General features: G+C 44.5%; 1 protein-coding gene across 1 annotated transcript in view; it reads left to right on the top strand.

The window, feature by feature from the left end:
* The first annotated feature begins 7,288 nt into the window (after positions 1–7,288).
* WNT3 (Wnt family member 3) overlaps positions 7,289–27,692 on the top strand; it is a 49,915-nt gene continuing 29,511 nt past the window's right edge. Inside the window, exon 1 of the mRNA XM_072885838.1 lies at positions 7,289–7,368. Within this exon, the coding sequence (XP_072741939.1) occupies positions 7,289–7,368 (80 nt within the window). The remainder of the gene's footprint in view (positions 7,369–27,692) is intronic.

The following is a 27,692-nucleotide window of genomic DNA, read 5'->3' as shown; positions in this document are numbered from 1 at the left end:
CCTGGGGCATAGTTTCTTCATATGCTCAGCTAGTCCAATTAGTCAGATTTACTGCAGTTGTGCAAGGCAGCTCTGCCTCTCCCACAGAGGAAGGCTGGCCTCAAACACAAGGTGTAAAATTGCCCTGTTCTACAGAATTTCAGAGAGACAAGTTGCACTAGCTGTACAGCGCTTTTTATAATGGACCTGTTTCCCAGAAATCTCTGGACTTTCCTTGAGGCTGCTTCCCCACCAGCAAGGCCTTATATACCTATGACCACTGATCTACACATGCTTATCCACTCTCAACTATCTATGCTTGCTCACAGTCACTTATGTGTAGACCACGTACACATATGTTGGCAATCAGGGCTCTACACGTACTCAACCATCCTAGTCATACCTCCCCTGTATCCTGAGCTATTGCTTCACATTGATGAAAAAATTCACATCAATGTGCAGGAAATCCTTCTGAGACCATTAGCCTGCCCAAAGCTGCTCAGGTGAAGACTGAACAGAACCCTAAAAGTTGTCTGGAAATAATTTTCCCACTAAACTGATGGCTGATGGGACAGGTGTCCTACTCTGCCAGACTCAGATCTCCCTTTACTTCAGAAGAGAGTAGGGATGACTTGGATAGAAGAATAGAAGGTTAACAGAGAAGACTTTAAAGCTTCATCACAAGTACTGCCTCTTTCTAAGTACATTGCTGAAGCAGTATCCCCACATGATGCAATGTGGGCCAACACTATTTCAGGCAAAACTGTGCCAGTCAAACATAATATTATGTCCTTGTATTTACTGAAGTTTGAGATGGGTTTCATTGCTAGCTCTCTGTGTTCCAAGTTGTCACAGTCACTAAAAAAAAAAAAAAAAGCGTCTTAGGGCTTAATTAGGTCATTTTTTTCTCAACATCTCCATGGCAGGGTAGAGGAAAGATCTGAAAATCTAACCAGAGTTTGAACTGTGAGGTGCTAAAGGAATTTAAGTAGGTGACAGTGAAAGAAAGATGTTTTTATTCGAAGTCTGTAACAGTTCCAGTTCAGTGGCACCCAGGCACTGAGACCAAGTGTCCTTAGAAGGTTTCTGTCTTACTGGCAATGGTGGAGGAACCAGCAGTCAGCATTTCCACTGCACATATTTCCTATGACCCGCCTGGCCACAGAACAAGATATATGTGAATAAAAAGGAGGAGAAAAACTAAACCACAGGGAGCACCATTTATCATTCATTCTGCCCTTCAAATAAAAGGACTGGGATTCCAGTTCTTCTCATATGTTCAGCAACAGCAGTATAGTTAATAATAAAAAATATTTTTATTAAGTCTGTGATTCATAGCTGTCCCTTGATGTTCTAACTCAGGTCTGCACAAACAGATGGCGAGACAGTTCGCTCCTGAAGGAAATAATAGGATACACATAGAAGCAATTATTTTCCAAGTTTTACAAGCAAGAAATACAGGGACAGATAAGGAACCTGAGCCATCAAAATCATATAAGGAGTCATTGGCAAAGTTGAGAACACAACCCAAGTTTCTTGAGTTTGGATATGACAACAGGTACTACAGCAGGTTACTCCACCAATGTTTCAAAAAAGTTTCTTCGTTTCTAAACAAAAAAACCAAACCAAACCAAAACAAAACAAAAAAAGCAGAAGTCCCAGTCCCTTAGCCACAAGACCTTCTGGGATATTGCAGCAAAAGTTTGGTTCAAAAGAGTTTCTACCATCACTGGAAGACAAAAAATATCCTAAGTGCAGGATTTCTATACCATGAGCGTAGAACTGTTTGTAAAAAATTGGAGTGACGTAAGGCTATTTGCAGGGGAAAAAAGTCATAAAGTTATTCCTAAAACACTAAAAACAATGCTAAAGGGGTTTTGCTAAACTCAGAGCTTTCTATTACCATCCTCTCAACAGCCACCAGACCTTCAGTTAAAGCCTCACTTCCCTCTCCTTTATACCTGTGTCTTCAGCAAAGTGGAATTTCCAAAAAAATATCAAGTAGAAACAACATAATGGTGCTCATCTGAACAGGTGAAGATCTGTTTTCCTGTAACAGTGGGTATTTTTCTTCTGCGGCTACCTCTCCTGTAGGCACCTAACAGCTTTACACATCAAGTTCAGGCAGTGCTCCCCTAGACATAACACGAAGGCAAATGTGAAAGGCAGCCTTCCTGCAACCCTGCATAAGCCATGAGCTTGCTTGGAGAGAGTATTAAAGCTTTTCTGGAGCAAGCATGGAGATGAGGCACTTAACAGAAGTGAGGAGCATACTAGGTTGGTCCATGCAATGCCACCGCGCTAGAGCAGACCCCCCAGATCATTGGTGATGGAGTACATCGAGAAGATACATGGAAATATACAAAGATGTTCCTGTCCAAAGAAGATCAGAAGTGATGTAATATCCATTGTGGCCCTTCTTTAAATCACTAGGCTCATGCGTTAACACGGGATTGCTGTTTACAGGTAATGACTGCCTTGGTGTGCCCAGCTAACATGAACTGAGATATGAAGAACCAGAAAGAGCAGAGGAAGACAGTCTGTTAGAGCCAGAGGGAACACAGGAGGAGGGAACAGAGGAGATTTGGCCAAGAAAACTGAGGAACAGATAAGTTTAGAAAGAAATGTCAGTGTTACCAGTCATAAGTTAGCAGCAAACACAGCCCTCAGAAACAGGATTTGAGTAGTTTAAGATGGAAGACACTCAGACGGCTCATTCATGCTTTTGGGAACGGATTTCTTCAGCTCTTTACATACTTTTTAATAATGATTTACTTTAGGACTGATGGCTAGAGCCATCAAAGAACTAATTTGCTATTTTACCTCCACTTCAGGTACTAAGACCAAAATTTAGGTCTTCAACAAACTCAGCTGCTTCTAAGACTTGAAACCCCCTAAAGGACCATGGTCCTGAGCGACCCACCTTCTCAGTTTCTGTTTCTGGCCATGCCCAGAAGTACCCAAATGTGCAATTCAACATCTAGTACCCAGCTAAGCCACGCTCCACTACTGAACCGGAGTCAACCTGCAAATCAAGTGCTCTGATACTATTGCATAGTGCTGCACCATGGATCACAGGTCTTGTACGCTCCCTGCCTTCCGCAACACACCAAATCAGGCATCTAAACCCCCTCTGTCAGGTCATCCCAGGTCATCCATCTCTTGCCCTTCGCTGTGCGATTTGAGTCATCCTCTTCACGTCACACAGACCATGGGGTAATTCCACCAAGGACAGCTGAACTGCACCAGGAAGGGTTTGAGTTCCTCATGCTCACACTCATCAGTGCTTCGGTATGTTGAAACGCATGGTGAGAACAAATCCAGGAGACTCCATGGTCCCATCACCTTCCCCAGGCACTTGATTTCTTCCTGCTGGTAGATTCTGATGGAGAAAGGAAGAAAAGCTAAAAGAAGGAAAAGTGACAAAAGTTAGAGCACCGAGGGGAAGAAGAGGCATGTTTTCAATGTGATTACAATGCTCCTTTGCTGGAGTGTCATTAGAATAAACCAAAGGATCCCTTTGGATGCCTTGGCACCTACAGTGGTTGAGTTTGCAGTACCACAATGTTAGTGCAATACAGAAGGGCCTTTATACTGACATTGTAAAGGCAACAGGACTTTTCTTGGGCAGCCAAACCTCTAGCTTCCTCAAATTTTTTTCATTTCTGGGCATATTGAAACTGGTCTATAAGAGTCAATATTGCCAAACTAGACACACCAATGTGATAGAAAAGACCCTCAGTAAATAAAACTGTCAGTCAGCAGCACAAGGAGGTATCTATGAGTGAAATTTTGAAATTGCACTCTTTTGGATAACTGTCATTTGCTCTTAGAAATTACATCTTAAATTAGTGTTTGCTGTAGAACTTAAAAATATTTGTTCAGGCTAGCATGAAATATTCCCAGGATAATTTTAGCATGTACGCATCAGATTTTCATTTCACAGCAGAGAAGACTGAAAATAAGTCTGTTCATTTCACAGACAACGTAGTCTTCATCCCTGTGAGACAGGTCATACTCCTTGGTGAGACACGCCTGCCATTTTAAGGCTTCGGGGGTCTAGGCTGATATAACCGAAGACACAACCGAAACCTGCCATTGTTTTTCTACTCATTTTTCTACTCATTTCAATAGGAGAAACTTGGAGCCCAGAGTCTCTATGAGTCACATATGAACAGGGTTAGAGAGAAGTACCTTCTAATAGCAGGATCTCGCAGGATCTCCAAGCCAAAGCAACTGTGGACACACTCGAATCACAGTCTCTTCCCAAAAGGTAGGACAACATGAATTCCTCATAATGCTGGGACAAACAGTCCGTGATGTTCAGAGCAGACAAAGAGAGCGATAGATGGGAGAAGTTAAAAGATTTGGGAGGACAGGTGACTCATGAAACTTCATCAGATACTTTTAAAAGTCTATAGAGAGCTTTTCCTTGACTTCAGTCTGCTTGGGATCAAATCTTTACCAACACGCTGTTCATCTTTCAAAACCTGTCTGTGGCTACATCAATGTGATGTTGGACAGTTACTGCAGTGTGGGTGGGTGCTTTAGCATCTCTGCTGTTTTTGTAATGCAGCACTTCCTGAGGCAACACTGAGATCTCTGCCCAATGCATAACAGCAAATAAAGTCTCTGGGGTTTGGGTCTTAGGTCACTTTCCCCCACTTGGTTGACTGCAGAAGAAGCATTTTGTAGCTTGTTGTTGGCTTGATTTATAAATCCTAACATCAAGAAAAGCACTTTGTAATGCTCCTTAGTGTCTGATGGACAGGAAGGTCCCAACCACCAAGGCCCTGATGATGGGGAAATCCTTTTTCTCCATTGTCTGGCTGACTGTCCACACATGGTCCAACCAATCACTCAATTCAGATTTCAAAAGCTTTCCCCAGCTGGATTTCTGCAGTGTTGGGGATTTTTTGTCCTTTTCCATGGGATGTCAGTTACCTGTAGTATCACCTTAGATATCTCATGTCAGTCTCTCCTTTTGCTGCCTCTTTAACAGTTTGACATTTTAATGATGGAAATGGTTTCACTCAGTACTTTTAATCCTTAGTCTGTTTGTGCAGCTCCAAAATATCCACCAATAGCGGTACAAACCTGTGTAGCAATTTAAAGTCTGCTTTTGCTAGATAGACTTATAGGCTCTTTAGTGGCAATTCACATACTCCATGGCTTTTACCAGTACCTACTTTAACCAGTAAGTTAAAAGTGCCTGTGACCATTCCCTGGCACTGGAACCAGAGAGACAGGGACACAGCACCATCTTCATCCATCCTGCTAAACTCACTTAACCTCCAGAAGAGGTGGGTCACATCTTAAGAGTCTATTTGGAATAGTTCCTGTTCCATGCTAACCCTGAATTGTGACTAAAATTTCTTCAGGGCTGTCCAAGTTGGCCAAGTCAGGCCCATGCCAGGGCCCATGCTTCATAGCTAAAAACATGGACAATAGAGTTCAAGATCTGGGGAAGATTCCCAGGTAGTGTTTAATTTAGTGGAACAGATTAAATCCATGCGTCTCCAAATGCTCATTTGAAAATCATCGCTTTCTTAAACCCAAGTGATTGTGTTCAATAAAACATATCTGGGTGCCAGGTAAGAGATTTGCTAGGATAGACTACACCAAATATACCCTTTGGGATATGAAATCCCACAAGAGGAACAAGCCATGTTTAACATCTATGATGGGTCACAGACAGCTGGAAAACCCATTGGACTAATCCTGGAGAAGCTTGGCCTCATAGTCCTTGCAGCAGATGCAGAGACTGATGAAGAGGTAAGGTGCAGAGCAAACAGCTGGTGCATGTCCTCTCTTGGAGGCATGATGGCCAGGAAACCAATTACCACTTATGAGAACAGCTCTGCACTAACTCAGTATCCAAACACACAAAAATCTATAAGAACTGGGAGTCAAGAAAGACAGCGGCATGAGGCAGGTGCATCCCAGTAATTAGATAGCAACAAGGAATGCATTTGTACCCAGAGGCTTAATATCAGGAGAAGGTCTATAACTTTCAAAACCATGAGATGCACTGGGCTGCCCAAGATAGGACCTTGGACCTCTGTTATAGCCATTGCTCTGAAATAAATTGATTTGCTGGCTACTCCTAAAGCACCTAATCTCCAGGTGGTTATAAACTGGGCAGCTCCACTGCAGGCAATAGAGCTGTGACTGTTGAGTATGCTTTATGAGCAAAAGCACCTTTTTTTTACTTCTCCCGTTTCTTTGTCCCATTCTGTAGAGTCAGCCCCTAGATCTGCTACTCTGACACAATAGCTCCTGTAAAAACAGCGTCTCTATGCAATAACAAGGATTTTCAAGGCAAATCTTTGTTGTGTCTATTATTTGCAACGTGCAACCTCTATAGGGAACTGATAATGCTTGTGGGGTTTATTTTTATTACGTGTGTGGATTTTTGGTAATATTTTCATCTTTTGACATCCAGAGATGCACTTCACAAGAAATTCATTAATGGAACATCTTCCCGTCTGCCTGCTCCACACTCGCCATGACATGGCATTCTTTTCTCAATAGAAAACCAGGCTGCCACTGCTTCCCCCCTCCATCCATCCCACCCACATGCTTTGAAAAACCTGGGCAGTGCAGATTTCATTTAAAGTTATAATCAGTTTTGCCCATGTGGCTCACATCAACACTTTCAGAGGGTTATTCTGCCTCTTTGGTACTCCCATTAGCTCTATCTCCTGCAAGGGTTAATGTTCACCTCCCTCTCCATCTAAAGAATAAGTTGTCTATCTCACCCCCACCGTGAGATTAAGCACAATCACGGTCACCCTTCATCCTTACCTTGCAAAGTCTTGGCATGCCAAGTCAGAAGCAGGGTCTGTGCATCCTGGATTTCTAAGCGAAATTAAAAAAAAAAAAAATTAAAAAAATGAAATAAAAAAACACACCGAAAATCTCACTGCCCCAGTAAAGTCTCTTGCAAAGAGGGTTTGTCTGTGGAAGCGAGGGCTAGGAACAAAGTTGTGGGGTGGAGGGGGAGGAGAGCATGATTGACAGCCCTGAGCTGAGACTCATCCCTTACCTTGGGCCATGCGGTCTGATTGGCTGCCTGCTGACATCCTCAAGCCCTGCACTTTTTAATAGACGCTTTTGGATGATCTACAGGGAAAAGGCTTGGAGAGGTGTGTTTCTGACAAGCCAGAAAGTCATCCGCACTACAAGGGACTTTGTTTAACTCTTTTTTTTTTTTTTTTTCCTGGAAGGAGGGGGATTCTTCATTTTTCGCACTTAATGTTTTTCTGAAAACTTCGCTGAGATTTTCCCCTTGCACCAGCCTGGACTAATGGATTACCACCTGCTTGGACTAATTTTATCTTTTCTCTTCAATGGCACAAAGGTCTTAGCCGGTTACCCAATTTGGTGGTAAGATTTCTTCCCCCCTCTTCCCTCTCTCTATGATTGATTAATGAATTAATTAATTATTAGCTATGGGATTTGTGTGTATGCGTGTTCCTTCCTTTTCACCCTTTGCCCTGCTGAGCTGGCCATGACTGCATGTTTGATTCTAAGCATAATTTCTTCAGATTTGAACGGTAATTATTGAAAAGTTTGGGGGTTATTTTTAAAGGGCAATGTCTAGGTTTCCCTTTGCGCAAATGGAGTCTTCCCCACCACTCTTAATTTCTCCATTTTCATCACTGTAGCAATAGGCATTTGTTTTAGATGTAAAAGGATGCGTTTTTATTTTCTTGTGCAATAGGAATTTTGTCTGTTGCATGACTGTGTAGCAGGTATTTTCTTCCTTTTCATTAAACTGTGATCGATCCTTTAAAAAAATTTTTAATTCTATTTTCTTTTTGGCTGCTGCAGTTTTTGGACTTCTTTCTCTTCTTTTGTTGTATTCTGTCATGTGAATTTAGTCCGGCAAATAAGCTAGGAACGCAAATGGCACCTGAGAAAATATTCATTAGTAAAAATCCTCAAAGATAGATTTTGTTCTTTTTAATTATGGAAATGTCACTTATTTCCTTGCACCAACAATAAAAAGAATTTTTAAAAGAATTGGTTATATCTCATAATGTGGCTGATAAGAAACCTGAGTTACTTATTTTAAAAATAAATATAACAGTATATAAATAACTATATTAACAAAATGTAATTGGAAGCACTTTAGAACAAAAAATACAGAATAAAACATTTCAGTTCATTTAAACACAGCAGACAGCGAGTTGCATAACAGAATATTTCAGTTAATTTCTCTCTTTATCATGTAGGATTTCTCATTGGAATATATCTTGTTAAGTTTCTGTATGTGCCAGGTAGGGGTTGTAAGCCTAATGATCTGTAGGGCAAAGAGGGAGATGTTGGAATTTGGTGCTACTGAGATTCTTGGGTTATTTTCGCCTTTCCAGAAAAGTCTTTTTTTTTTATTACTGAATTAGATCCTTTCAGTGCCAACATGGAGATGGCAAGAAGTAGGTGGGAGTGAACTTGGAAATGGACTGCCATGTCTGGGAATATTTAGAAATCAGAAGGGAAAAGCCGAATTTTTTTTAATAATCTGCTTATTACTGTGGACTTTGAGAATGAAAATGTGCAGTTCCAGTAGAGAAAGACTGAGAATACAATGAGAAGTCCACGCTCAGGAAGCTTTTAAAAGCTATGCAGGTTCATGAAATGGCTAAATCACAGCATGTTTTCCTGAAGAATTAAATTATTTCCTCGCCCTGAGAGTGGCTGCCTAACTTCAGGATCTAAGCCTGGGGCAGGGGAGCCTACTGAAATACAGACAGCATCACTTTGATTCCTTACATCCCTTTTCTCCTTCATCTGGGGACCAGCGTGTCTGAATGGGGGTGCGCGGTGTGTTGTAGGACAGGCCAAAATTGCATAGCTGGATATAAGGCAAGAATCTGCATGGGGCAACGGTACCTTGCCGTGACATCGGCTCTCCCAGGGTCTCACCAGCTCCTGACCTGCCTCAGGCTTTGATATAAATCGGGATTTAACACCTGAATCAAGGAGGGTTTCAACTCTCAAAGCGAGGAACCAAAATCTTCTTGACAAAAAGACCTGTTTTTTTCCCCATGAAGCAAAAATGTCCCCATGAGCAAAATGTCTCTCCCTGTTTTCAGGAGAAGACGCTGCAGACAGGTGTATGCCCCATGTCCTTGCCTTCTCCAAAATCCCTGCAAGTTCACCAAAAATGAACAATACAGAGGACACGTAAGACACAAACACCAGGGGCATGGCAAGCAGCATCCATGGGAAAGGAGGGAGTCGAACAAGCTATCCACGGAATTTCATTCAATATATCCGCATCTTACATATTTTTTTGAGATTCTGGCAATACCAAAGTGCCAGAGAGTCTCCGCTGTGATGAGATGCCCCACATAGGGTTGAGTGGCTATCAAAAATGGCATAGGGTTTTAGAGGTTTCTTGAAGGCTGAGGGAGCAGAAGGGCAGAAATATCTGGGCCAGGGCTCCCCGACAGCTCAGGCAGAGACAATGCTTCCCACAGCACACAAAATTAAATATCTCCTTCCGTCCCACTGAAGGCTTTGAATATCTGCACTGTGGAGCTAAGATCTTATGTACAGTGTGCTCTAGCATGACGTGATATATACTCTTAAAAAAAAGCATCCTTTTCCAGTTGTCTTCCTGATCCTCTGATCTTTAGGCAGGCACAGAGAAGACTTGGGGGATGAGTCCCACTTGCAGGGTTCAACACACCTGCAAGGTGTGTTAAAAAAGGGGGAGGGAAGTGAAGATGGGGCACAGCATCAGCCCAGTCCCCTGCACTGGGCTCCTGCACCCCTCCAGGCCAAGCTGGACCAGAGATCATCAGTGCTTCCTATCCTCAGCTAAACACATCTCTGCTAAATATGAGACCTTCAGGAAGACCGTTCATCTTGCAGGACCCCAAGACTGCTGACAGATAGTGCCCGGTCCTGCGGGTGCAACCTTTCTGGGTATTTTTCTACTGTATAGAGAATATTTTGGCAGGAAAATCAAACCAGATCATTCTGCTTTGGGGCATAAATGGGAAAAACGTTTATTCTTGTAGTGGGGAGGAAGTGTCTGAATGTGCACAAGGAAAAGAAGTGCAATGAGAACGGGGTCTCGGCACCTTGTAAATGTATTTAGGGGTGGCTGGAATAATCCGGCTGCTCCACAGTGCAGTCAGACAATGCCAGCAAGCACAACATCGATGACAGTGCAGTGGAAGGGATAAAAGCAAAAAGATGAAGCTGCTGAGGGTTTGCACTGAGTTGTATTTTTATTGAGGGGCCAGGGAAGGATGCTGGCCATCTGGCTGTATTATCTAGAGAGAGCATAACTCAACAGCAACCCTCCAGCTTGCACACCATCATATTGGAGGGTGGATCCTGCCCTTGGCCTCAGTGGTGAAACGTTATATGCAAGGCAGTGAGGCTCAAGCCATCAGCTCTTGGCATGTGGAGCAGTCTGGACAGACGGCATGCAAAGGGAAGGACTTTGTGGTGCAAATACAGATCTGCAGTGTCCAGACTCGCTGGTGGCAGCGGGAAGGTGGAGCCACTGGGCTGCAAAGCCAAGACGGGGGTTTGCAGTCCAGCCTGTTTGATTGCTAGCAACTCCCTGACATCGTCCTGTCCCTGACGAACTAGCATTTTCCCAAGCAATGCCTGAGCGAGGTCCAGGGGTAGCACAGACTGTAGATGTAACCTTCAGTGAGCAGGGGTGGTATTTTTCCACAGGTCCAACCCTTCTTCACATGCTTCCATCCTGTTACAGCCATGAAAGGGAACAAATGGGGCACAGATGGGAAAAGGTCATCTAAATGCTCCCTGCGAGAGTGCTGACAAGAGGAGCTGGAGCCAACAAAAGCTTCCTCAGATATGTGTCCAACACTTATGCTGTCTGGGTTAGTGTTGCTAAAAGAGAGGTAGAGAAGGAAGAGATGAAGGGATGTGGTGAGGCCATGGAGACCAGGACTGGCTGCTCTTCCTGAACCTTCAGGGGTGGCATAGATGGAAGCAAAGTGGGCAGCAGGGCCGTGGCTGGGACCCCAGCCCTGCAGGGTGTCATGCCAGCAGACAGTTTAGGTGCCAGCAGAAGGAATGGTGGTGACACCAATCACACCTGCAGTTATTTTTTAATCCCAAATACCCTAATGACAGCATAGATAACAGAACATGTCTGAGTCATTGGGGTTGGGGGATCAAGGTATGAAAGACTGGTCAATGCAGCATATAAAAAGACTGATGGATGGGCCCAGAGCTTTCTGGTAATGTCCTGAGAGAATTTAGATGAAAATCTAGCCCATGGCCAGAGCTGTGTCAGTGCAGGCCAACAGAGATATTGTGGCCCAAGGAAATAACTAGAAACCGCTCCCAGGATATTAATACAGCTGAAGACGACAATCAGGGAGACAACTCCACCCATGAACTGAGAAGAAACACCAAATGCTCTCCTCTTCCATGAGCGTCATTCACCAAGAAGTCTTGAAAACCTCTGGTGTGTCACCAGCCTGGAGAAAGGAGCCAGGTTTGGAGTCGTTGGTGTAAACAGGGAGTAAAACATGAATTCTTTCATCATTCCTCAAGATATAGTATTAATAGTTCACTGCCCATAACTGTGACTCTCAACAAGTGCATCTTCCCATCCAGCATTTGTTGGCCTCTAAGCAGATGACTTGGCAACTGGAAGAATGGCTTTGTCCATCATATGTTATTAAATTTTATTTCTATCCCTCAGAAATGTTTTCAGGGGAAGCTGGAGGCTTTGGCAGCTGGCTGAGGATCCCAGTGGCCTTAGGCCCCTAGGAAGAGGCAGACAGAAACTTAAAAACTTGTTCTCACTGGTCCCACAGTAGCTTCCTCATTAGGAAAAACCTGTATGTGAAAACCATTTGCATGTAGATGTAGTCTGAGGTGACATGTAACTTGCCTTCTTTAGCTTTCAGTGTCTCACCTTGCTGGAATGAATGGGAGACTTCACTCTCTTGGCAGTCTTGTTTTTTTCATTCTCTGAAGGTTCAAAACATTTATATCCTGTAGCCTGTGTTTTGTTATAGGCGTGTGGCCCTTAAAGCTTTATTCAAAAGGAATAAAATTGCAGTGCAGCATCAGACTATGGGAGTGGATTTCCTGATGCAAATCCAGCTGTAGCACTACAAAGGAAGAAAAAGACCCCACATATAATTTTCCTACAGCTTAAAATGTGGCCAGTTCTGGGGAAAAATGACTAAGGTAATGATGGAGTTTGTCAGTGACAGAGCTGACAGCACTTACCTTGCAAGCCCAGAGGTGTTGCTCTGGCTCCTGCTCTGGCACACAAAGTCAAAGCACCTCCACCAGCAGCCTGCGCTGGTACATGAAACTCTGAACTGGAAGAGATGATGCATAAACCGCACATCACCTTCTGCTGACGCTGCTGGAGGGGTGTTAACACCCGCCAGCAGCTGGTGGGTGATGCCGCAGACTGCTGCCCCTAGATGTGTCAAAGCTTGTCTGCCAGAGCTGTAGGTGAAGCTACCTGGGGATTGCAGTGAGGCCAGAGGAGAGACGCTGGGGTGACGTGTGGCTGCTCATGAAAACAGCTGTCAATAACTAAATGGCTGGAAGCATTCAGGATCTTGTGGTTTTAAAGGTCTTCTTCAGCATTTTCCACAGCCAGGCATGGCCCATGGAAATCCATATCACCACCCTGCCAAATGGGATAGTTAGTCCATGCCATGAAAGCAAGAGCTTTCCACGATCAAGCTGAAATTCAGATTCATCGTCTGTCGTGTACAGCAAACACACATGGGCAGCCCTAATCATTGCCGGAGGCGAGCTTCTGAGGATGTACAGCCTTTTGAACCTCAACATACTCCAGGTCTTGGCAGAATGTTAGGATGGCCAGGTAGCATCTCTTGTCAGTTTTCTCTCTCCGCTACATGGCAGAGTGCAGTGCATTGGAGTCCTGAGTTTGGTGAGAGTTTCAAAATGCTACTAGAACACAGCAGTAAAGAGCAATAAGAAATGTACACATTTCCCTAAATATCAGGAAGCCTCATTCCTTTGAAAACTAACCACTCATGTCTCCTGGAGTGTCCCAGCCCCAGTGATCCACTCTGTCCTGCAGGGCCAACACAAGCCTGGAGCCAGATGAGCATAAGAAGAAGGGCTCTGACTCACATAAAGACTTAAAAGTGTTTCTGCCCTTAAGCCAGATATCTCTGCTACCATTCTTGTAACTAAATTCAGAACTAAACTAAAGTGGTCACAAAGAGCTTTTAAAAGGCTGTTTAATTGCAAACCGATTGCTTTTCATTTGAATCCTTCATTAAAAGCAACATTTGACAAAGTGAAGCATCTGCCTAAGGCACCTCATGCAAGAGCACTGGAAGTTCAGGGGGGACTTCTGGCCACCTGGTACTCTTAGTTCAGGGCTGGCTGCAGTGTGTTGGGGATGCTGGAGGCCACCAACAAGCAAATTCACATACCAGCCATTCTACATGCTGACTTGCTTCCCCAGCTGTATGTCACCAATCACCTTGATGTGGTCAGGTAGACACTTCACACCCCACCGACACAGTTGTGTGTATGCAGGCGGGGAACTGGTGACGGTGGTTACCAGCAGGAATATGAACCCACAGTTGTGCTCATCCCAAACAAAATGAAGTGCATGCTGGGCTACACTGGGAGGAGGAGTGTGGGCAGCAGATTGAGGGGAGCTGCCATCCTCTGCTTGGCATTTGGGGCATTTGTAATACTGTGCTGAGAAGTGCCCCCCTGCTCCCACCTCAAGAGGGATGTAGAGTAGCCAGTGGATGCTTCCAAGATGGTAAGGGTCTGCGGCACACGGCTCACTGGGAAAGGTGGTGGGACCTGGGCTCATTTAGTCTGGCCAAGAGGAGATTGAGGGCTGTTCAACAGCAGCCTATAGCTTCTTGAAGGGCTCTTACAAATACGATAGAGCCAATCTTTTCTACATAGTGCCAGACAATATAGCAAAGGGCAAATGCCACAAGCTGGGACTTCAAAGGTTTGTGCTTGCATGATGAGACTCTCCTTGCTCCAGGGTGGTGTGGCCTGGAGCCAGGTGCCCATGGAGGTGAGGAGGCTCCCTCCTTGGACATTTGCAGAACTCAGCTGCACAAAGCCCTGGCCACCCTGGCCTGGTGCTGGGCAGTGTCTTACTCTGAGCAGGTGCTTGGACTAGAGACCTCCAGGGATTCTCTCAGCCGTCGTTTCTGTGACTGTGATACACCCTTTGCTGAGGCCAATAGCAGTGCTACAAAAGATGCAAAGAGTTAGACAGGCCCTGGATTACTCAGTCCTCAGCATATGTCTAACAGGTAGTGGGACCTTTGTTAGGACCCTGAACACAACTAAGCAACTGTCATCCATGTGACAACCCAAGGCTTGCAATGGCAACATACAGCCCAACACACATGTGCCAAGGAGAAACTTGATGGTCACTCATGTCACCCCTGCTATATGCTACACATCTTCTGTGCCCATATATGAGTCATTGCCACTCCAACTAGATCATGACAGGGCTTTAGCTAATGCTTTCTCACTGCATCTATCTTGGCTCTGTTGCTCTCCAGCTCCTGCACTGCAGTCACTGCTCTACTGGGTGTGTGAGCCAAGGAAAGATGCAAGAAAGCCTTCAGCCCTTCCTCCCTCCTTGTAGGCACAGTACAGACCTGGGCAGTTTGAACCCTCAGAGGACATGACTCTAAGGTCACTAAATCACTTCTGACTTTTAAATTATACTTTCATAATTTAGCTGACACTCTGAGGGAACTTGATTTCCACTGCTGTCCTGGAGGCCCAGTGAACACTGCCCACATACTCACCAGGGCTGGTAACCAGGAGACAGAAGGTTATCTTCCACCTGACATTGGTGATAGGGTCTCAGCGATGCTCATTAGGCCTTTCCATTGCCAAGTCAAACAGTTCAACCTAAACTAGTGGCTGGATTTTGTATGGAAAGGCAGGAAAATATTCAAGTAGCCAGTTTTAAAGAACTAAAAAGCTAACCTCAAATATGAAATAATAAAGATTGAAGAATTGTGCTGTGTATTGAAAATATGCAGATATAATGCACAGCACTTTCAACTCCCTCTGTCATGTATTCCACTGAAAAATGTCTTTATCTGATATGTGCTACAAATCTCAATTTCTAAGGCTCACCAGCAGATAGGACAGCCATCTAGAAATACACCTCATCTACTGTTCAGACACGGAAGCTGTTGGTCCATCTGCCAACAGAAATCTCAATGTGAAGAAGAGTGCAGTAGCCCTCTTGCATCATGAGAACCAAGCTGCCTTAATCAATGCATGTTCTCTATAAGGTAGACCTCCAGAAAGTTTATCTTAGGTCTGATCTTGGAAAGGATGAAATCACCTGGTCTCTCTCCTCTGTTGATAGATGGAGCCACCCAATGACTGCAGACTAGACACCTGTTTTCCACTGGCTGTTGTTGGGATGAGACAAATCTGATGTTCACCAGCTCCTGCATATGTCCATAATCTCATTCTTCTTCAGTTCCCAATACCACTCAGTGGATCAATCAGTGATTTTCCTAAAGGATCTGAAATGGGAAGGATTTGTCAGGAACTTGGCTGTATAATTTACATATCCCATATATAGACAGTTATAGCTCATCTTCCTTAAATTACTTAAAGTTTAATTTTAGCCTTCAGTTGGCAGATGCAATCTTATTTTTGCTGACCTGATCTGAGGTTCATTTTCTATCTACCAATGGAAGTGTTTTAATATTACTCAAGTTTGGAGGTAATATTATAGCGATACTGAATGTAATGAAAAGCTTCTGATATAGGGGGGTATCAGGCAATATTATTTAAGGTTGTTTAGTGGAAGCTGCAGGATAAAGACCATATCAGGAGTGTGGCATGGTGAAGACCACATCTCAGGACCAACCATGGGGCACAGGCGGAGAAACATTGTGTTATGATTAACACTTAGTGCCTTTTTAACACTGTCTATGCATTGACTGTGTGAATTTACAGCTTTTCCTATTATAATACCTGGAAAGAAAGCTTAGGACTAGGCATATCTTGAGAGTCCCCACCCTTCCAGTCCCGTCCAGTCCAGGAGCAGTGTGTTTCTTACTATTTACTCCGACCAGGACTCCTTAAAAATTCCAAACTAACCCCAAAACATAAGGTATTTGCAAACCATTGGGTAAGACAGTGGTCCTTTACAAATATATCTCATCTCCCTTGTCTAACACATTATCCTAGCTAGAGGATGCCTGTTTCCAGACCATATATCCATCCAGCATATTTAGTAGACAGATAGGCTAGCACTGATGCAGGCTAGTCAAGAAAACCTACACCGTCACCTAAGAAAGAAACTGTGAGCCATCCTTGGCTGAAAGGGCTTCTACTGCACAGGCTTGAAAAATTGAATATTTACCCTGTAACAACAAAAATGTTGATCACCAGGACTGTTAGTGTAGTTGCTTTGCCATCTTTGAAAACATGAAAGAACTATGCTTTGATAAGCAAATTTGCTATGATAAAGGAGCCAAACTCTTTCTAATTCATTTTCTAAAGATAGGTTTCCTGATTTGCTAATTTGCTAATTTGTCTTTTTCACAATTCTCTGAACCTGTCTGGTTTTAATTAATCTTACAAATCTAATCAAGTCTAACTGGCACCTTTCCCAGTACTTGCACATTTCATTTTTGAATGAGAAACACTTTCCCTGAGCCACTCTAGCATTGGCCCAGACACTGGAGATCCTCCTCCACCTTTTCAGCAAATAGATCCTCCGAGTTTAAAACAGAAGGGGTTAGTGTTAGCTAATAAAGTCTTGATTTTTTTATTCTGATCCCATTTCTATGTCTTATAGTCATCCAGTTTTCCTGCAGTTACCTTCTAGCAATTGTGAAGAATTATAATTAAGAAATTTGCAGTGATCCTTGAAAACTGTCACAGGGGCTTTTCACAGCTCCAGTGGAGTCCTGAAAAGTGCCACTCAACTCCGTACTCCTTATTCCTCTCCTCCCACTGGAGATATCTGCAGCGCAGGTAGCTTCATCTTAGCTAGTTGCCTTACCGACAATGGCACATTTGCAGCATGGGTTTTACTTGCAGACGTCTAAAATGAAATGAGTGCCTATTTTGCACCTTGGACTACGGTGGCCAACCAGGACAATGGTCTCAGCTGAAATGTCCGCAGTCCATCAGATGACTCCCATCATCTGCATCTACAATACAGCTGGGTCCAGAGTTATCTGCAAACCTCACAAAGTAATTTATTTTCTGGTAGGAGTTACTGTTTCAGCCTCCAGCCCAGATTTCAGCCAATGGCACAGATATCCCATGCCTCAGCTGTGCGATTGCCTCATCACTGATCTGTTTTTCACCTTAGTTCCTAATATGTGTTTCCCATGATTGCTGATGCTTTCAATAGTTATGTTTTTCTTTTGTTTTCATTGTTGCAAAAGATTTTCATTTGTCTTTTTAAATTCTAACTGATTATTGCATTGTATGTGCTCTGACATCATTATCTTTGGTAACAACCAAATCACCTTTAATGAGTTTTTAATGAAATCCATCTCACTTCTGTTTGAGAAGCACTTTATGTAGTATACTGAGTTATGGTTATCTATATAAAAATAAGATCTCCAGAAACAAAGATCTCCTTTGTGGCTTTTTTTGGGGCATGGCTTGTTGCTTCTGTTTGGTTAAGTGAGAAAGCTGAAAGAGTCTGGGAGCTGATATAAGCCCTTGCAAAAAGGGAGCCTTTGCCTCAAACTAGGGCAAGAGTGGTGCACTGTTCAGGATCACAGTTTTGGAGACTTAAGTTCTACCAAAACCCCTGAAGGAGTCTCACCCCATGTCTGCTGGGGCCATGTCTGCAGACTTCAAGGTCTTATCATGAACAGTGGTCTCATACCTTGGGGGCAACCCTTATTCAACCTTTGATCAGATAAATAAGAGCTTGCACAAAGGCACTACAAGGAGAATTAGAAACAGCCAGACAATAGGGAGACACACTGGAGATAGTGCTATCATCTACACGCTAAATGGTCTAGTTCTTGAAGTTCTTGAATATCAGTCTTTTATACCTAGAGGACATAGATGAGTGTCCCCAGATGTTCAGAAATTATGTTAGTCCATTTAGCTCGGCTGTCTATAAGCGCAGCTGTTTCCAGAGCCAAGGCAGACTTGCAGTGCCATGGTGGTGTCTCCTACCATACCACTAGTACTAATGATAGGCTACTTACCTGCACTGCAATAACTACTTTTGTTTGGTCCAATCCAGGTAGCCTGCTCAATACAGCATCCATGATGTACGAGTGGTCTACGAGTCTTGTGTCTTTGGTGTCCAACCCTGCCAGAGTTTTAGGTGTGCTTCTCTCTTACTCCATTCAGCCCAGCAGCCCTGTAATCCAGCATCCTGAAAGCTGGACTGTGAAACATGGCTTGATGACAGCTGGTGAGGTTTTGGTGGAGACAACACTTGAGTTCTACTTTGAGCATTGAGACCTTGGCTATTAGATGTGTGCTGGTTTTGCTGCAAGGGTGGAAACCGTACATGAACTGGAAAACACCTTTCTGATGTGGTTTTGAATATCGTGAATTCAAGGCTTGCTGGTAATCCATGAGAAATGAATAATTGGGTGTAAAAAGTCTCCACAGAATACTAGAATGACTTACATAAAAAACTTTTCTGTAGGAAAGGAGGTAGGTGTTCAAATAACATTTGCTTTAGGGTTGTGTTTTTAACCTTTGTTTCTTGAGTCATATCAGGCTCCAGGGTATCACTAATGAATTTTCAGTAATAAGGCAACAGCCCAGTTCTGCCTGGCCTTACACATTATATCACCTAATAGAGGGTCCCCATCCCTCCACCCAGTTCCCCAGAATGCTTTTAACTCAGTTAAGCTCAATATAGCTGGTATTGACCAGAAAAAAATGCCAGATTAAAAAGAAGAAATTTCTGGGCAAAATTTCTGGACAATAATCATATCTTTAAGAACAGATATAATTTTTCAGATTTATTCTTCTCTATTCCTGACCAAAAACTCTAGGAGGTATTTCCCGTGACTCCAAATCAGATTATTTGTTAAAAAATATGGAAAAGGTAATTTTCTTACATTGGGGAAGAGCTGGCAGTAGAGTTTTGCAAGGACACACGCTGTCCAACATATTGAAAAGGACTGCAGTGGGGGAGCAGTGATGTGATGAAGTTTGGAAATGTAACACATTGCTCAGGATGGTCCAACATAAATGTGACCACAGAAGACAGGAATGGATAACACTCAATGGATAGTACAAAGGCAGATTAATTGCAAATGACTGTGAAGTAATGCAAATTGGGAAAAGGATCCCGAATCTGTACAACATTGATATAGGTTAGACTTTCCATTACAACCGCCTTGGAAATGGACTTTATTATGAGCAGTTCTTTGGTAGTTCAGTGCTCAGTAATCAACATGTAGAATTGTACATCATCTACAATCTTTGCACCTTGCTGCTCCCTCCCTTGCCCAGATTTTTTGGAACACATTGGTTGACGAGTGATAGAAAAGGTCTGATGGGGGCTGTTGCTGGATTTGTTCTCAAAACAAAGAATATCAGCATGTCATTATTTCAGTCCAAGGCTCATGCATCCTGAGGTCTGTCTGCAGTCTGATCATTGATTTCCCAAAAATGTTATATAAAATGAGAAAAACACACAGACAAGCCAACAGCAACAAGGAAACAGAAGTGTTGAATGACTTCAGAGGAGGAGACAATACTTAGATTTGTGGCTTGGAGAAAGACAATTATGAGTTAATCCAATACGGACCTTGCAGATCATGAATGATGACAAGAGTGTGCCTAGGAAAATATGTTTATTTCTCAGGATATAAGAATCTGTTGTGGGTTAACTCAGGTAGACAGCTAAGCACCACACAGCTGCTCACTCCCTGCCAATGGGATGGGGAGAGAATCAGAAGGGTAAAAGTACAAAAATTCATGGGCTGAGATAAAGACAGTTTAATAGACAAAGCAAAAGCTTGCATGCACAAGCAAAGCAAAATAAGGAACTCATTCAATACTTCCTATCAGCAGGCAGGTATTTAGCAGGGCTAAAAGCAGGGCTCTACCACGTGTAAGATGATGACACACGAAGACAAACACCATAGCTCCAAAAGTCCTCACTTCCTCCTTCTTCCCCCAGTTTTTTTGGTTAGTTGGTTATTTATTATACAGTGGGGCCTCTTCAACATGACTCACCTCCTCTCGTGATGGTCTAAAATTTCTGCTTTCTGGCCAGTCTATGGTCACTTCCAGGATTCCTGGGTCATCAGGGTTTCCCATTCAAGACCATTGCGTGACCAGTGCAATCCACTTACTCCATGTAGCATCAGTTGCATGATGCATAGAGGGGACCCTCCCTTTGAATGTCCAGCCTAGCACAGGCAATAGAGGTGCCAAGAGGAGCTGTACTTCAGCACCAAGTAGCTCAAACCCCTTCATATACTGCTAATATCTCTTTTCCATGTGGAGCGTGTAAAGCACATTTCTCACATCTTGTTCTGTCTGGACTGGCCCAAGGGCTACCACACAAACTATCTCCTGTTTAATTTGTTCAAAGGCTTGTTGCTGCTCCCCAGTGAAATTATTGGTCCTTGGGTTTAAAATGAACTGAGAGAAGTGTGTAATTAGATTGTGGAACTGGTTCCCAGGAAGCACTGTGGAGGCTACATATACCAGGGGGTGAGAAGTGGCTTGGAGAAAATTACTGAGAATCACTCCGCTGGTAGTCCTTAACCATGATAGTCCAGAGCCCAGCTTCAACTCAGGAAATCCCACAACCCATCACTGCTGGAACCCACATATACTGCGCAAAGCCATCTTTTACCCTTGCCTTGTTTCTCACGGTGTTTCCCTACATAGCTGAGATTACTTGTGAAGGAGGCAGAACATTGGCTACATTGACCTTTGGAGCAGACCCAGTGTGTCAGCAGGTTCAATATTTTATGCGATATTCATGGCAGTTTGTGTCTCACATCTTTCTGGAGCGCAGTACCCCTCCTCTCTGAGTGCTGCTTTGCTCTCCATGGAAAGAGGATGGCAGATGCATCATTTTTCACCACAATAAAGCACCGGGACTAATTCTAGATCTGGTTTCTAGAAGATTCAATTTGGCTTTTCTATGTTGTATCTGACATAAAACACTTTAAGATCTGGTTCATCCAGATGAGACAGAACTAGGTGCCTTAGTCTCAGCTATACTGCCCAGGGATGGCAGAGCCAAGCTCAGTGTAAGACCATGGCACTCACTGTCTCCTCCTAGGCCAGGGTATGTCCTTTTGGGGGTAACCTCAGGCTGTTATAGGAGCAGAATCACCCCTGTTACCTTCAATCCTGGTCGCAGGGCACAGTGAAGGACTCTCCAAAGAGAGGCAGGCCAGGCATCCATCTTAGGTCACAACCCAAATTATGGGACAGCTGGGTGGATGTAGTAATTCTCATCCACAGTGTTCAACTGGATGTTTCCATAATATCTGAGCATTGGGCAGATGCTTTTCAATGCCAAAGTTGGTGGCTTACAGTGGGTGATTTCCAGACAGCTGGCAGTAACCACTTACTGAGGTTAGCCACCACCAAGGCCTCTCCAAAGAGCCACCCCAAACTGGAGGCATATGGAAAGGGCTTGGCTGACCAGTGGGGGGTGACCATCATCCCTGCTGGCCTGGGTGGAGAGGTCTCTTTTCCTTCCCTCCATTTCTGCAATGCTCCGTTCTGGACTGAGTGTCCCATCATCTCCTCCTTCCTGGTAGGAAATATTTCCCTCCATCAGCATCAGCCTTGGAGAAGGAGGCAGGAAAGGAAGGCGAGTCCGAGTGGTGGGTTATCCCTTTTCTGGGAATGCCTCGCAGGCAGGATTGGCAGTGGGAGGGCTGGTGAGGGGGCAGCAGCACCGACACTTGAGGTGGCCTTGGTCACATGTGGTGCGTATGCAAATCTACAGCCCTGCCAGGACTCGCCGATTTGGAGCAAGCAAGTCTCCAAACAAATTTCAGTCTCTCTCTCTCTCTTTGGAGGAAAGGTTTTGCAGTGCTGAAAATCTTGCTGTGTTTATTGCAGTCACAGCCTGGAAGCCTCCATTTGCATATGCAAATCATATGCATTTATGTAAATTCCTGGGCGAATAATATTATCACAGTCCCTGCAGAATAGATTCTCTCCCATGGCAAATCACTTGATTGTGTTTTCTAAACTGAGAGTGACATTGCTTTGACCAGGCATTACTGAACATAACATTTATATCTGATACACGAAACAATAAAGGAGCCCAGTTCCTGGACACACACCCTTGTCAGCAACTTTATTCAGGCTGTGTTCATTAGGAAGAGAAGCAGACTCCAGCTCCCAAGCCCTGCCCCCCCCGCCCCCACTCCATCCTTCCAGCATTTGCTGGCAAGTAAGTCAGAGCTGAACCATGTGCAATGCCAAGACAAAGGGGTGGAGGCAGATGCCAAATCACTTTCAAGCCCATGACAGAGCCCTGAGTCACCCAAACTGGAGCAGCTCTCCCAGAATGGGCTCATCTTACAAAAGTGCTGTTGCTGCAGCAACACTAATCCACACGCCAGTGGGCAGAGAGATAATGTAAGGGATGCAACAGCAGATTCGTTTGCTCAAAGCCATGCTCAGACAAGGGGAAATTATAGTAATCTAGAGGGATCTGCTTGCTCTGTTACAAAGCCCTTTGTTGTGGGGACTTCTCAGGCAAAGGGCTTCTGACATGAGAGGGAACCGGTCTCAGCACAGGCGAATGGCTCAGGTCTGATCCCGCTCTCTGCTCTCTGGCTGGGCAATCGCACAAACCAAGCAAGAGGGAGATTTGACAAAGGTCCCTTGCTGTCTGGGCTGGGAAAGGGACTTCTCCACAAGGCCACTTGAGACCCTAAGGTCTCAGCTGGACCATGCATCATGCCCAGTCTGGTCTGAGGAGCTTGCAGGTCCTGTCCCCGATTCCTCCCTGGCAATCACTCATGACACCAGCAGGCTCCAAGGCCATCAGTGCTGCAGCAATGACCCCTCTCTGCACACGCCTCCTGTCCTGCTCTGCTCTGGGGACTGCCTTGCTCCCGCACTGCAGTAAGGAAGGGGCTTCTAGGGCCAGGCAGGCAGTGTGGTCACCACCACCAAAGCCTGGTAAGTGGGGTAATACGAGAAACATATGAAAATGTGGACATTGGTTGATTGGGTCAGTTGAGGAAAAGCCTTAGGAAGTTACACAAGATTTGGGGTGGGCTAATTGTGCCTCTTGCTGCCCGCTCATTCACCCCACGGTCAAGCAGGTGGGGAAAGCCAATTGTCCTATCAGTGGGGCTGGAATTGGCCTTTGCCAGGGCTCAGACTTGCCCAGCTCAGAAAGCAGAAGTAGGTCTGGGGAGGAAGCAGCAGTCACCCAACAATAAGGAAAAAGGACCAGAAGAACAGAGAGCAGCTGACGATGTGTTAGTGTGGAAGCACCGAGCATGATGGATGTGGAGGTCAGGATCATGCAGAAATAGATTGGCTTCAAGGGAGTAAAGGCAATATGGAGACTGCAAGAGGGTTGACAGTAGCAAAGGACATGGGGCCAAGCTGCTTCTTCAAGGACATGGGCAGGAGACCTGAGGATAAAGTGCATCAAATGACTCAGGAGAGAAAAACAGAGCCGGGGAGACAGTTGGAGCTTTAAAGGGAGGGGACATGGCTCATGACACAAACAGCGAGAGAAGCATAAAGACCAGGAGGTAGAAAAAGAAACCTTTCAGTACCTGGAATAGGACTCGGAGGCAGAGGAAGAGGGCAAGGGATGGTTGGGAGCAGAAAAGCAGAGGTGTGTGTGACATGAGAAGAGGAGGGTTAGTCAAGATTACTGTAGGAGGCAAGAGGGTTGCAATGAGTAACAGATCAAAGGGAAGGAGGAAAGTCCAGGGGCAGGAGGTTTATGGAGGAAGAAAGCTGTGACTGAGCAAAGGGAGTGTGAACAGAAGACATTTTGGGGATAAGACATTCTCCCATCAGAAAGAGAATTACTTTTAGGGTTGGATTTTCAACATGTGATGTTGGGTGATAGTACCCAAATTGGAAACAAGAGGCTTTCTAGGCCAGGTGTTAAAAAAACACGAGGTTAGGAAATTTGAGATTTTTGCCTTGCCAATTCCCATCTCAGTACTGACCCAGGGAGGATACAGGAAGGAAAAAGGAGAAATGAGAGATGGGGAGGAAGGTAAGAAGAACTGCCCTAGCAGTTATGCTGGCTCTGGACAGACAGATGACAATTCCAGCTCCCAACTGTCTAAGAAAACTCAACCAGGCAAATGGGTAGGAGTGGTTGCAAGAATCACTGTCTTTGTGGCGATGGCATTCAAACCATCTAGCACGTCCTTTTTCTCTTTGCACTCTTCCCCCCGCCACCTCCCATGTGTCTCTCCATCCTCCCCTCATAGCGTGATGAATCCCAGAAGTGTATCAGTCAGATTTGTCCCAAAAGCCCCACAGCAATACTTTTGGTCATTCAGCATTAAATCCATGGTGTGTTGCCAAAGAACTAAATATTTAGTCACAGAATCAAGGAATAGCTAAGGCTGGAAGTGACCTTTGGAGATCTGGAGATCTAGCTCAACCCACCTGCTCAAAGTACGGTCAAATAGAGCAGGTTGCCCAGGTCTGTGTCCAGTTTGGTTATAACTATCTCCAAGGATGAAGTCTCCACAAGCTCTCTAGGTAACCTGTTCCAGTGTTCAGCCACCCTCACAGTAAAAAAGAGTTTTCTGTTCAGACAGAATTTCACTTGTTTCAGTTTGTTCTCATTGCCCCTTGTCCTGTCACTGGATACCACTCGGAGGAGTCTGGCTGCATCTTCTCTACTCTCTCGAACCAGATATTTATAAACCAGTTATTTATTTAGAAAGTTATTTATAAACCAGTTATTTATAAACCAGCTATTTATATAAATCCCATCTTCTCAACTCTCTCGAACCAGTTATTTACAAACATTGACAAGATCTCTCCAGGGCTTTCTTTTCTCCTGGCTACACAGTCCCAGCTCTCACAGCCTCTCCTCGTATGTCAGATGCTCCAGTCCCAGAACATCTTTACGCCTCCACCAGCTGTACAGATGTTTCGCAGCTCCACGCAGGCCAATGAGGAGATCATTTAAATGCTCTTCAGTCCTCTTACCTGTCCACACAATGTCTAGGATTGCAAGGCAGGGCTAAATGCTCACCTGCTGGACTCTAACTTCATCCATTCCATGTCTCATCCTCTGAACCTGCTCTCATCTTAACAGAAAAGTCCCTTGTTGCCCAGAAGCTCAAATGCCACTTCACTTGCCTACATAATTTACCTGCACAAGCATTTGTGTGTGGTGTGAGGTACTGTGGTGGCACTGATAGTGGTACCACCAACAGTGGGACCCAACTCATCCCTGGGCGAGTCTGTTCACTGAGCATCGTTATTTCTGTTATAGTCAAACCCTCCCGCAGCAATGAGAAATAAATAGCACAGTCCATGACATTCAAGGTTTCCAAAACAGCTTTTCTGAATCGCTCTGTAAATAGTGGGCAGGCTTCTGGCTTTCACAGGGCATTGCTATGGGTAAGGTACACAGTCCTGCGCTAGCTTGTGTGAGAAACATCTGTGTGGCTTTTCTAACAGCATGTTGGCTTTTCCTGCTTACCTTTTAAAAAGATAATGCACCCTTCATGGTTTGTGCTTGCAGCCTCATCCATCTCTGGTGGGGATGAAAAGTCAGGAAGAGCCATCTGAGACAGATGTGTAGGCACAATTTAAAACCAAGTGTCTAGCCCACATGTCTAGACTGCAGTCCAGAGAACCTCATCCAGAGGTAAACAGGTAAAACAGGTCAGTGGATCATGTTCTAAAAGTGCATAATTTTCTTTATTTGTTACAAAGGGAGCCTGAGTGACTAGCTTAGGTGGAGATGGCCATAATGGGGACACCTAAAGGTTAGTTCCCTAAGGCAGCCATCTTTTCAATGTAATTGATCAATGAGGCATCAATGGAGGTCAATCAGCCTCCAGTCTCAGGTACTTTTCATGGGGTGCAATGGAAAGTAATCTCCCATAGATGCCTGTTCTTCTCTATTGACTGGAGGAGGAACCAGCACAACCAGCTGCAATTTTGACAACTAGCTTTTAGATATCTACAGTTTGGAGAAAAGCATCCATCACTATGAACTTCACAGCCACACTCGGAGTGGGTGAGCATACCAGGCTTTTGTAGTGCTCCTTGAACCATCATATCATAGAATAATTTAGGTTGAAAGGATGATCTGTCAGTCTCTTATCTGGAGGGCCTACTCAAAGAAGCCCTCTGACCATCGTGGTGGTCTCCACTGGACTCCCACCCGTATGTCCATGTCTTGCCTGTCCTAGGGAGCCCCAAACTGGACATGGGATTCCACATGTGGTCTCACAAGTGCTGAGTAGAGGGGAAGAATCACATCCCTCGATGTTCTAGTTACTGTCTTGCTAATGCAGCCTCAGGATGCAGTTGACCTTTTTTCCTGCATGGACACAAGGAACTCCTGTTCAAGTTGTTGCCCACCAGGATCCTCTAGTCCTTTTCTGCAAAGCTGCATTCTAGCAAGTCTGCCCCAAGCCTGTCCCGTTGCATGGGGCTGTCCCACCCCAGAAGCAGGACTTTGCATTTGCTTTTGTTGAGGTTCATGAGGTTCCAACCAACACATTTCTCACTCTGTTGAGAATATTCTTTCTGAATACCTGCCCTGCCCTCCAGCCTATCATAACCAGCTGCCAGTTGGACTTTGAGCCATTGACCACTAGCCTTTCAGCCCAGTGGTCCACCCACCTTTCAGTGCATCTGTCTAGTAGATATTTCATCTGTTTTTCCATAGAGATACTATGGAAGTTAATCTCAAAGGTCTTGCTAAAGCTGAGGTAAATAACATCCACTGCTCTCCCCCCTGCCACAGAGCCAGTCATCTCATCACAGAAAGCTATCAGATTGGTCAGGCACAAGTTGCTTTTGGTAAATCCATGCTGGCTGTTCCAAATCACCCTCTTGTCCTTGATGTGCCTGGGCAGGGCTTCCAAGAGGATTTTCTCCATAACCTTCTACAGCTGAAGGTATTGTTTCCCATATCTAGCTGCTGAAGCTGCTGAAGCCAGTTTTTTTCCACTTTTACAAGATGCAATGTTAACCACATGGGAGAATGCAGAGCCAGCTGCATCTTAGAGGGGGTTGTTCATGACCAGCAGAAAAGTGACAAACCTAAAACACTTGAAGTGCATTTAGCAGTGTGAACGTAGATTTAGAGAACAGCACTGAAAAGTGCTATTTCTCAGCAGTCCTACAAGCTTCTGTGGATGAGCAGAGAGGATGCCCAAACAGAAATGTCTGTTAACCTAGAAAAAAATCTGTAACAGTGCCTATTCAAAATCCTTAGGAACACGGGAAGCATTCATGGAAGGACAGCTGAGATGTCCTTGAATAGACTATGTACAATACTGGACAATTAGTAGGAGACAAGGAAAAGCACCAAATTTACATTTCTTCAGAGATTCAGGTTGGCCATTAGGAAACACTCTTTTCTCAAGGAGGTGGCACAGCCCTGGGACAGGTTTCCTGTGGAGGTGGGCAATCTTCACCCTTGGAGGTTTACAAAATTTTGCTTGTCAAAACCATCACCAACCTAGTCTAGTGTTCATGGTTGTCCTGCTCCAAGTCAGGTTGTCCTGCATCCACCTTTTAAT

Source organism: Ciconia boyciana, chromosome 22, assembly GCF_034638445.1.
Source record: "Ciconia boyciana chromosome 22, ASM3463844v1, whole genome shotgun sequence".
NCBI lineage: Eukaryota > Metazoa > Chordata > Aves > Ciconiiformes > Ciconiidae > Ciconia > Ciconia boyciana.
The sequence above is the reverse complement of the archived record's forward strand: the minus strand, read 5'-3'. Positions and strand labels throughout refer to the sequence as shown.